Source organism: Tamandua tetradactyla, chromosome 9, assembly GCF_023851605.1.
Source record: "Tamandua tetradactyla isolate mTamTet1 chromosome 9, mTamTet1.pri, whole genome shotgun sequence".
Classification (NCBI taxonomy): domain Eukaryota; kingdom Metazoa; phylum Chordata; class Mammalia; order Pilosa; family Myrmecophagidae; genus Tamandua; species Tamandua tetradactyla.
In genome coordinates this window covers 57,606,248-57,618,935 of record NC_135335.1, presented here as the reverse complement: position 1 = coordinate 57,618,935, position 12,688 = coordinate 57,606,248, and the positions used below count along the sequence as shown (strand labels likewise).

Here is a 12,688-nt window from a genome sequence, read left to right as displayed (position 1 = left end):
GAGAATGTTACCACCCTGAAAAATGCCCCACTCCCTGCAAGCATAGAATAGAAAAGCACTGTGATAGAGTCAGTTGTCAAGTTGGCCAGGTAAAAGTATCTAGTTCTGTTGCTGTGGACATGAGCCAATGGTACGTGAACCTCATCTGTTGCTCATTACATCTTCAGTCTGCTAAGAGATGTGCCTGCTGTAATGAATGATGTTTGATTTAAGTGGCTGGTGCTTAAATGAGGGATCTCAACGTAGCACAGCCCAAGCAGCTCAGCGTACCTCATCTCAGCACTCACAGCTCAGCCTAGGCCTTTGGAGATACAGAAAGGATCCACCCGGGGAAAGTTGTTGGAACCCAGTGGCCTGGAGAGAAGGCCAGCAGAGATCACCCTGTGCCTTCCCATGTAAGAAAGAGCTGCCTTTCCTCTGAAGAACTAAAGGAATAAATCCTCTTTTATTAGAAGTCAATCCATCTCTTGTGTGCAGCATTCCAGCAGCTAGCAAGCTAGAACAAATGCATACAATTGTTTAAAACAAAATGAATCAAGGAACTTCCAGAAAATATGGCAGAATAGGGACTACCAAGATTCCGTTATTCTCCAAGACAGCTAGTGGACAGGCAGGAACTATCCAAAACACTTGTTCTTGGGCTCTAGAGGCCACAGGTACATGCTACAGATCCAGAGAAGAGAGGGAGGAAGAGCCTGAGAAACTGTGGTAAAAGCTGTGACTAGCTTGCTTTGCAGTGGCTGCCAATGCACATTCCCCACTCTCAAGGTGGGTTGCTGCTGGGTTCAGTCCCTGCTGGCTGCTCAGATGGGGAGACACATGCTGGTCTTCTTTTCCAAGAGCAGTGGGGGCATGACTAAGTAAGGATGAATAAGGAAAGAGATAACTTGAATAATATGATAAATGTAATAGAACTAAACAGAAATATGCAGAACAATGCACCCCAAAACAGCAGGATGTACATTTTTCTAAGTATTCATGAATCATTCTCCAGGGTAGATGACATGCTGGGTCAAAAATATGTTTCAGTAAACTTATATGAAATTATATTCAACACTTTCTCTGAGTATAATGGAATGAAGATGGAAATCGATAAGAGGTATAGAACGGGAAAATTTATACATATATGGAAGGTAAACTGCACACTCTTAAATGAAATCAGTGGGTCAAAGAAGAAATTGCAAGAAAAATCCTGTAAATACTTCAAGGTGAATGAAAACAAGAACCAAATGTATAAAAACACAATGGGATGCAGTAAAGGCATTGCTGAGAGGTAAATTTATAGCCCTAACTGCCTTACATTAGAAAAGAAGAAAGAGCTAAAATCAAAGCCTAACTATACACCTGGAGGAAATAGAAAAACAAGAGCAAACTAATCTCAAAGGAAGCAGAATGAAACAATGATTAGAGCAGAAATAAATGAAATTGAAAATAAAAGAGAATCAACAAAGCCAAATATTGGTTCTTTGAGATCAATAAAACTGACAAAACCTTAGGTAGACTGACAATGAATAAAGGAAAGAAGATGCAATTAAGTAAAATCAGAAATGAGAGCGGAAACATTACTAATGGCCCCATAGAAATTAAAAGGATCATAAGAGGATACTATAGACAATTGTATCCCAACTTAGATGAAATGGACAAATTCCTAGAAACACACAAACAACCTACACTGACTCTAGAAAAAATAGAAGACCTCAGCAGACCAATTACATGTAAAGATATTGAATCCATCTTCAGAAACCTCTGATGTGTTGTGAGCCATTGACTAAACACCAAATATGGAATGTTCATACGTTAAGAATGCTCGTGTTTGTATGTGTTTTTTTTTTTTGTCAATAAAAATATTAAGAAAAAAAAAAAGAAACCTCTTAAGGACCAGATGGGCTCACAGGTGGATCCTCTCAGTCTTTCCAAGGCACAGTAATACCCATCTTGCTCAAACTCTTCCAAAAAAGTTGGAGAGGAGGGAACACTCCCTCATTCCTTCTATGTGCCTTCATCACTCTAATACCAAAACCCGATGAAGATACCACAAGAAGAGAAAATCACAAACCAATTTCTCTAATGGATATAGATGCAAAATCCTCAACCTAATACTTCAAATCAAATCCAGAAGGACAGTAAAATAATTGTACACCATAATCAAGTGGGTTTTATCCCAAGGATGCTAGGTGGTTCAACACAAGATACTCAACTAATATAATCCACCACATTAACAAAAACCTGAAGGGAGAACCACATGGCCACCCCAATTGATACAGACAGGCATTTGACAAAATTCAGCATCCTCTCTTAATAAAAAATTTCAGAAGTAGGAATAGAAGGAAACTTCCTCACAAAAGGCAAATGTGAACAACTCACAACTAACATTGTTAATTTATTTTTTCTTGATTTATATTATATTCATATACCATGTAATCATCCAAAGTGTACAATCAGTGGTTTACAATATTGTCACACAGCTGTGCACCCATCACCACAATCGACATCTTTTTCTTTTTTTGTGAAAAATAAAATATTCAAAAAAGCAATAAATTTCAAACTACTTCACTACAATTAGTTGTAGAACAGATTTCAGAGTTAGGTTTTTCCTTCTAGTTACTGTAATATACTGGAGTCTAAGGAAATATCAATATAATTATCCAGCAATGATATTCCTCCTAACATTGTTTTAATTGTGTAAGACTGAAAGCTTTCCCTCTAAGATCTGGAACAAACAAGAATGCCCACTGCTATTCAGTATCATACAGGTTATACTAGCAAGAGGAGTTAAGTTGGAAAAAGAAATAAGAATCATCCATATTGGAACAGAAGAAGTAGAATTTCCAGATGACATGATCCTACATAGAGAATGTCCTGAAACAACAACAGCAAAGCTTCTAGATCTCATAAACAAGTTCATCAAAGTAGTGGGATAAAAATATACATGTAAAAATAAATAGTGTTTCCATGCACTAGCAGTACACGATTTGAGATGGAAATCTAGAAAAATATTCCATTTAAAAGAGCAACTAAAAAATAAAACATCTAGTAATGAATTTAACAGTGTATTTTGCAGAAATGATCAAGGCAATAATCACATTTACTTGGAAGGGTAAGGGACTCCAAGTAGCCAAAAACATCTTGAAAAAGAAGAATAAAGTTGGAGGACTCACAATTCCTGACTTAAAGCCTATTTAAAAACTGCAGTGATCAAAATAGCATGGTACCAACATGAAAACAGATATATTAACTAGTGCAATCAAATTGAGAGTGGTCAAAATAGAATGGTACTGGCATGAAAACAGATATATTGACCAGTGCAGTCAAGTTGAGAGTGGTTAAAATAGCATAGTACTGGCGTGAAAACAGATATATTGACCAGTGCAGTCAAATTGAGAGTTCAGAGATAGACCCTCATATCTATAATCAATTGATATTTGACAAAGTTGCCAAGTCCACTCAATGGGTATAATACCTCTTCAACAAATGATGCTGGGAGAACTGGATATCCATATGCAAAATAATGAAAGAGCTCACCTTTCTCATACTTAATCAAACACTGACTCAAGATGGATCAGTTACCTAAATATAAGAGCCTGAATTTTAAGAGTTCTAGAAGAAAAGGTAGGGAAGTATCTTCAAGATGTAGTGTTAAGCAATGGTTTCTTCAAACTTATGCCCAAAGCACATGCAACAAAAGTAAGAAACAGATAGAAAAGACCTCCTTAAAATTAAAAAAGTTTTGTGCTTTAAAGAATTTTGTCAGGAAAGTATAATGGCAACCTACTCAATGGGAGAAAATACTTGGAAAATACATATCCATAAGGATTTAATATCCTGAGTATATAAAGAAATCCTTCAAGTCGACAATAAAGGACAATCCAATTATAAAATGAGCAAAAGGTGTGAATAAACATTTTTCCAAAGAAGAAATACAAATGGCTGAAGAATACGTAAAAAGATGATTGACATCACTAGCTCTAAGAGAAACGCTATTCAAAACCACAACAAGATATCATTTCACACCCACGGGAATGGCCACTATTTAAACAATAGTAAACTACAGTGCTGGAGAGGATGTGGAGAAATAGGAACACTTATTCACTGTTAGTAGGAATGTAAAATGGTGCAGCTGCTCTGGAAGACAGTTTGACTGTTCCTCAATAAGCTAAGCATAGAATTGCCATATGATCCAGCAATCTCACTTCCAGGTATATACCCAGAAAAATTGAAAGCAGGGCCTCAAACAGAGCTTTCAGACCAACGTTCATAGAAATGTTGTTCACACTTACCAAAAGATAGAAGCCACCAATTCTATCAATTGAAGAATAGATGAACAAAATGTGTCATATATACATGTGATGGAATAATATTTGACTGTAAGAAATGAAGTCCTGATGCATGTGACAGCATGGACAACAAACCTTCAGAACTTTATGTTGAAGGAAATAAGCCAGACACAAAGAGGCAGTTATTGTATTGTCAGACTGATATGATCTAGTTATACTAAGAAAATTCATAGAGTCAGAATCTAGAATATAAGTTACCGTGGAATAGAATGATTGTAGAGAATAGGGAGCAGATGCTTAATTTGTACAGAATTTCTATCTCATTTGGTTATAAGTGGCTGGAAATGGATAGTGTCTTATGGTAGCACATTTTTGTGAGTGTAATTAACAGCACTGAATTATGTTTGTGCATGTGTTGAAAGGGAAAGTTTAGGATCATGTATGTTACTGGACAGAAAGTTAGAAGATAAAACATAGGACTGTATGACCCAGAGAATGGCGTTGTGGTCCATAGACTGTGCTTAGTAGTACCAATATAATAATGTTCTTTCCTGAATTATAACAAATGTATGTCACTATGACAAAGTATAATGTGGTGGTATGTGGGAAAAAAATACCTAATGTAAACTATGGACTATAATTTATAGTAATATTCTCATATTCTTTCTTAATTGCAACAAAGGTACAACACTAATAAAAAGTGTCAACAATGGTGGGGTATATGGGGATGCTGTATTTTTGCATGACTTTTTGTAAACATACAATTTCTCTAATAAAAAAATAGTTAAAATATCACATTATACTAAATGAAAGGAACCAGACACGGATTACTCCACATTGTATTGTATTATTCCATTATAGAAAAGGCAAATATTAATAAATTTTTAGAGACAGGATTAGATTAGTGGTTACATAGGGCTGGGGAAGTAGAGAAGGATTGAGAGGTAACTCAGTAATGAAATGTTCTAAAATTGACTGGTAATGAACACACAACTCTATAATATACTAAAAAGCCATTGAATGTACACTTTTGATGAATTGTACATGAATATATTTCAATAAAACTGCTTTTAAAAAAAGAACCAAAATCCCAGAATATATCATTAGTGTCTATAAGCATCATTTATTCCATGAAGTAATTTTTTTCTATTATCTTAACTAATTACAAATTCTGTTTGAGTGAGCGCCAGATGGAGTGATATGCATACCAGTTTAACCAGCATGTCTCAGCTTTGTCTACTCTGGGAAGAAATATTTTTAAATTGTGCCTCTAAATATTTGATCAGAGCTAGTAAAAGTTCGTGTAAAAAAATATTCGTAAAAGAGGGAGTGGATAGTAGATGCACTCTGTACGTGAGCTATTTAAGTATTGACTTCATCATTTTTATATGTATCCTGCAACTATGGATATTCAAAATCATTCTTATTTAATTATCATTGAATATTAATAATCTGTATAGTGTTAAAATATAATTTTTTAAATTAATGTTTAGGTCAATTTGTTTCTCTCTTCTCTTTGAAGTATCTTATAACCACTCTAGTTTAGCATGTGTTTGGTGATTTCAGTGGCTCGATAATTTATACAATCGATGCCAATGCTACTAACTTATTGAACTTGTTGTCTATTTAATAGTGACTAGATCTAAATATTGCATGCTTACCCATTGAATGAAAATTTTTGGTGGGTGACTTTCAAAATGCTTCCACTTTTTTGGGGGGGAGGGGGGATGCATGGTCCAGAAATCGAACCCAGGTCTCCCATATGGAAGGCGGGCATTCTAACATCTATACTACCTGTGCACCCAAAATGCTTCCACTTTAAAGCTTCTTGTAAAACCCCTTTGATTGACTTTCATGCAGTGGGTGTAAATCCTATACTGATAAAAGATTGGTGCCACGATTTTCATGTAACCTGATCTGCCTGTGCGATGCCTTATTCAGTTTTGCGCACTTATTTTGTCAAAGCCCTAACAGGTGCCATTGTTTTTGGTATTTCTACCAGGCCGTGGAGTGGGGATGTGATGAAGCCACCACGAAGGCATGTTACAGCAAGGGCAAGTCCAAGGTAAGGGGGCACTGTCCCAGCAAGCAACACTGCCTCATGCAAATTGCTATGCTAAGTGTTTTACATGAAGAGTGTTCCTGATTGTGATGTAAAGGGAGAATTCAAAATATTATGTTTAGTCAATTCTCAAGTTTTTAACTTCAAAGTGTAATTAACCAGCAACAATCAACTGGCTTCCAAGAAATATTTAGAACATAAGAAAATCAGATCTAATTTGCATTTTCTGTCATTAGACCAAGATGTGAAATTAATTGGCTGTAATCTCATGTGAAAAAGATATGGGCCTGAATTTTAAAAATATCTTTGTTTTCTCCAATCATACCTCCTGGCTAACCCCAGAAAGTAATTATAGTAAATGAAAGTATCTCAAAAATGGTTTGGAATCCATTCTTTATCATTTTTCTTGACATACCATTTTTAAACAAGCTCTCTCTTTTCATGTTAAGGTCTGTGTCCCCAATTTCCTAAGGAATGCACAGTTTGTAGCTGAGTCTGAAAATTCATTTCTGGACGACTGTGCACATTGCAAGCCTGCTTTCTTATAGCTGGATGAGTCAATAAGAGGCATAATTCTTTGCTCTCTGAGGCTACTTATGTGCCTTTGTGAAAATTATACTTGATCATCGTGAGGAAATTCTTATGCAGTTGATACAGAGGCTGAATGTCTCATTCTGTTAGTGATGTTCTTGCTTTACTGGAGCACAGACCTTTCCAAAGGTGAATTATGCTAGGGGTTCTGAAAGAGAGCAAGTGCACAAAGAGAAGTAGGCCTCACTGTATGAAATGTGGTCCCAGGGCCAGAGCTGGTTAGAAATGCACAGTCCTGGACCCTACTGGACCCTGTGATCAGAACTAGCATTTGAAGTGGGCATTCAAATGCATGCCAAAATGTGAGAAGAGTTGGCAGAGAGACTCCCATGAATGCTAGACAGAGGACCTCATTGAAGACCTCAAGGCTCAGAGAATATCAGTGTAGGCATAGAATAAAGTGTTCTTGTTCTCTTACAGCATCCTACTCATTAATCCTCCCCTGGTAGAAAAAACTATTAAAACCATCAGCAAAACGTTAATGTGTTAGCATTTGCTAAAGCTGTCCTTAAAGTAAAGTATTATAAACATTTTATATGAGGGAATTATAAAGTACATTTAAACAAAATACATTTTAGAAATATTCTGTTGCAAACTTATAATAATCATATAGTATATTTTTGTTTAGAAGTTGATTTAAAAAACTTAACATTGCCGTTGCCTTTTTATAGGCTTTTAAATGCATTCTTTTTCCATATTTCTTAAATTCATATGATTTCTTCTTAAGCTTGAAAACTTGAGATTTTCTTTCATTATGACTGTATTTTTCCCTCCTTCCCCATCTTTGCTCCATTTTCTTCCTTTTGGGCATATACTTTTCATGGTAAGTTGGTAGGGATCATCATGGAGTAAGGAAATTTAGGAATCTTTCATGAAAAACCCACCTTCTTGCCAGTCCTGATTTTCCCAGTGGGCTACAAACTCAGCTTTTAAAATTCATGCATACTTATATTACCTGAAGAGGAACAGAAAATTTCATAAAAATTTTTAAAGAAAATCAGATTTGCCTTTCAAAGCACTTTTCAAATATTATAGTCACTATTTTAAAAGATAAATGGGAAATAAAAGGAGTTTACATGCAGAAAAATTGAAAAGAGAAGAGAAAGGTAAAAACAATTTATTAGAAGAAGAAGCTGAATATGAAGATGTCAGCTCTCCAATAATGTCCTGTTTGTATTCTCAATAGTTTATAGGAAAAATTTAGTTCTAACTTTTGTTGAGTCAAGAAAAAAACATTAAGGTGTGGTTTTGTCTTGCCTACAGTTCAGGAAAGTGTATTACTTTCTCTTTTTTTATGTAAGTTTTACAAAACTCTATTATCCATAAAATTTGAGCACCTCATTCACTTAGCAAGATTTAGGCCTGTAACAGTAAGAGTGTGGAATCCATTCTGTGTTTTGCTTAAAATGGATAGCGATCTCTTGACTAGCAATTGACATAAATATTTGCAGATAGTTATTGTCCAAAGGAATGCGTATTGATGAAGGAACTAACGTGCTAAATAGTATCTAAACATGTGCTTGTGTACATGTGTGTGCTTGAGAGTGTGGGCGTGGGTTGTGGGTGACTTGTGTCTCTGTGTCTGAGTGTGTGTGTATGTATATATGAGGTTACCCTTGTTGGTGCTGAAGTCCTTATATAAGAGAATGTTTCTTCTTCTTTGTGTTTGGGGAAAATATAGCAAAGTGGGATGAGTGGTGGTAAAAGACCTCACCCCTTCAATATCTGCAGGAGGGGACAGTGCACTTGACCCAGCTTCCTTGTGTTTCTCTGTTCTCATAAGTAAATGGCTTTGAGTTACCTACTGAGGCTGGTCTCAGCAAACTTAATCACTGGGTTTCTCCAAAGTGAATAGGACTATTTGGGTGCTCAGAAGAGCTAGCGTGAAGGGAGAGAAGGAAGAAAATGCGGTCTGAACCAAGGAAACACCAGGACAAAAAAAGGGGGGGGGGCGGGGGAGGTGCAGAAATGGATGACAGTTACTTAGTGAAGGATATTTAACCTCAGAAAAATGTCTCTGAGATAAATCAGCTCAGCTGTAAGAAGATTTAAAGGTAGCATCATAGCACCAAGTTCCCAAGACTCAAAATATCTCCTTGAATACCAATAAATAAATAAATGAGTGAACTCGAGTCAGAGACCTCTATAACCTCACTGAGTTTGTATAAATTATGTATCAAACTGCTGAAGTCATGCTTTCTAAATGGTTTTCTTTTTCCTTGCTATAATGTTTAAGGGTCTGAATGTGATGAATGAATATCCCGTTGCACTTTTATCTTCACTCCCCAGAGAGAAGGGAGGAGACATGGTTCTTTAAACAAGACCACCTGTACCGAGGATGTGCTGGAAAGAATCAAGAATTCATGGGGGGAGAGGTGGATATTGGTGGTGGAGAATTGACTTCTTTACTGCTAGCAAGATTCCCTGCCGGAATACCTTGGCCTTTCCGGCCACCCATTTAATGCCAAGGTCATCCTGCTGTCCTTACCTTGGTGCATCCCAGGTGTCTGGGCACTGCCAGAGGATCTTATCCTCCCCATCATTCTTTCTTCCTCTTTGCTTTTCCTCCCCTTTTTCTTCTGCTCTTCATCTTCCTTCTGGGACCTTGGTCCTCCTTTCTCCTCTGCCTCCTTCCTGGTGGTCACATAAAAAGCACTACTCAGTTTTGGGAAATTCACAGTGAAATTTCCGAGCCTCCAATGTTGACTCTCAGTGTTGGTTTGTGGCCCTGCCAGTGTGTACCTTGTGTCCCCAGCCCCGAGCGAGGCCTGGGATGCTGTGTCCCGGTCCACCTCTATCCCTGCCTGGGTGATGCCCATCAGTGTCCTCGACTCGTCCTCTGCAGGGCTTCCTGCCTGACCCTTCCCCACCCAGATTGAATCAGGTATCATTTCTTGTAGAATTGTAATAGCTGTTGATACTTTACCTGTCATGCTATATTTCCTGTATCCAGCCAGGTCCCAGGACTTCAGGCCCCTGACGGTCACAGGGGTTCTTGTTGACCCTCAGGCTGCACTGTGCCCAGAGAACAACCCATGGTAGGGGGCTAACAATGGCCAGCCGAGGGAGCCCATGGGCAGGTAGAGTCACCTAGGGCCATGGACTTTGAGTCCAGCCTTGTCAACTTTGCATGAGTGACGTTGTGGGGGGCTTCCCTGAACACTGTGAAATGCCTAGCATCACCCGTGCCTCTTATGCCTCGATGCCAGTGGCAGCCCCCCAGGCAGGAGAACCCGGCATGTCCCCCAGATCGCCAGGGTCACCCCCAGTCAAGAATCCCTGCTTCAACACACAAAATGGTGAATGCATTGGCAACTTGCACAGCATGAATGTTGATTTTTGCTCTCCCTGGCAGTGCATATGCATCTGCTCTAGACCCCACTTATATAACTGTTTCATGGACTTCTAAAAAACCAACAATTAATTCTCTTATCCTCCATGACCACAGTCTGCGTGTGTATCAAATGAAAGCATCAGATTACATAATCTAGCCAAGAGTTTTTCTTGCAAATATTCACTGTGTCTGTGATTTTTAAAGATTCCTTGTATCAGCCTTTATTATCTGATTATTACTACTTGGTCGAGGGGGGAGTGGGCTTGCTTCTGTTAAATTAAAACTTGCCTGCTCTAATGGTTGTTTGTTTGGTGCTCAGAAATTCCACACAGGCCTGACCAGAGGAGAAGGAAAAGGCCTTCTTTCATACCTTGTAGGAGATATATCCTTCTCTCATGGATGGCACCAATCATGTCAAAACTTAATCGAGTTTTCCACATTTACAGAAAAAAAATGGGTAGAACAAAGCTAGACATATATAATCTTATTCTTAAATTCCAAGTGATATTGGTTTTAATGAATTAAAGATCGTGGCAAATCTTAGTACTTACAAATTGATTCAAATAACCTTTGAAAGAAAGTTCATGTGTCCAGACGATGTGATGTGTTATTTACAAACATGATGTGTTATTTATAAACATAAAGTAAATACATAAAACCCCTCAGGGTTGGTTCCTGAGTGATGAGAACAGAGCAGGTATCAGAGCTCTTTGTCCCCTTTTCTAATTGTCTGTCCGTATCCAGCATCACTGTTGTTTTCTTAAAATGTTACCCACCCAGTAGCCATCAGGTGGTCCACTGCCCCACAGAAGTGACCATTTAAACGAGGGAAGGGAAACGGGGCAGCCCCTAGAGAAAGAAGGACACAGGTAGAGGGCCCTACCGATGAGCTATCCCCTGAAGGCAGAATTCGGATGACAGTCCAGATTTCATTGTCCTGATGCATGTGCCAGGCCAAGTCACATAACATTTTCAGTGAGGTGATTTAACTAAAATGCGACACCTATCTAAATATGTTTTTGGAGAGTGGCATTCAGACTTTTCTTTGCAGTCATCAGTTTAGAAATGAGAGCCCAACTATTATATTGCTTTGTTTGTTCTGTAGCATTCTGAGAGCTTACGCCAAATGACAAAGCTTCCCTTCCCCCGAAATAAAAAGAATAATGCAAAATGTAACATCTAAAACATGAGAAAAATGCCAACTATTTAATGTGAGCTGCGTTTTTCCTGCTCTAAGAAAAGTGCTCTTTGCTGTGCCACATTTTGCCTTTCGCTGCAGCACCGAGTTGGAATGTGAAACGTGGAGGCGATGGGAACTGGCTCCCACTTGGACCTCCACTGAGAACATTCCTTAGCTGGCTGCAGAGCACCGGGTGATGGAGATGACAAACCTCTAGTTTCCCTGGTATCCTTGTGAGCAGACCCAGGCCTTACTTCATGTAGAGCCTATTAAAATCACAAGTCACTGCACCAGGGTCAAGAAAATGGATCCAAATCATTGTTTGCCTCTTAGAAGGCATGGTAGATACAGCGACTACCAATTCTTCGTGAAGTTTGAGTTCTATTTGCTATAAATTGCTTTTTTTTTTTTTATGAAATGTTCAGTTCACTTTGGAGAGAGGGAGTGACTTGTCTGCAGTGACTTAAACAAGCAGATGTTTAAGGAGAAAATTGTTTTCACGTGGCTTGTTCAGATAACACCTGTTGTAATTAGTTCTTTTAGAAATAGATTCATAGCAATTGGTCCCTAGAACTATTGAAATGTCTGCTACATAAATATTATTTTAAGCACAAATAATCAATTCTGTTTTGAGCCAACAAGAACTCCTTGTTCTGTTTTGGGTTATTTTATCTCACACGATGTTCTTCCCACTGTGACATTTAAGAACTTTACAAAGGAAACACAGCTGGTTATTATGTGAATGAAAGAGCTGCTTTATGTATATATTGTGCTTTGTGATTTCCAGAAATTTCTTGTTCATGATCTCATTGCAATATTTCTCACACCACAGGGTTCCTAGAATTATTTTGTTAGTTCTGGGTGTTTTAAATAGAACCTGGGACCTGATGCATTGGTCTCTCTTCGCTACCATGTGTTCCTGTGTCCCAAATTGTTGACTAGTGCTAGTGCACGAATGAACTGCTAGTGGTTAACTGAAGAAACACGGGACACCATCCTGCTTTGTGAATCTGCTAGCATATGGGTGGATTTCACATTTTCATGAGAAGTACTAATATTTTCAAAACTATGGCTCAGTCAATGCATGTGATATGATCCACCAGCATTTATTTTATATATTTACTTTAAAACGTGGGCATTCTTCAAGTTGTATACTAATAAGCTCTGTAAATAATGTCTGTGAAATTTTGGCTTTTTAAATTGAGGTACCCAAACACGTTCTCCATGGAGTCAGCTCTATTAAAAAC

General features: G+C 37.9%; 1 protein-coding gene across 9 annotated transcripts in view; it reads left to right on the top strand.

Annotated features, from left to right (window-relative positions):
• SEMA5A (semaphorin 5A) overlaps nt 1-12,688 on the top strand; it is a 574,926-nt gene that overhangs the window by 361,707 nt on the left and 200,531 nt on the right. For all 9 annotated transcript variants that reach the window (XM_077116834.1, XM_077116833.1, XM_077116837.1 and 6 more), the window contains one exon: nt 6,277-6,339. In XM_077116834.1, coding sequence (XP_076972949.1) covers nt 6,277-6,339 — 63 coding nt within the window. The remainder of the gene's footprint in view (nt 1-6,276; nt 6,340-12,688) is intronic.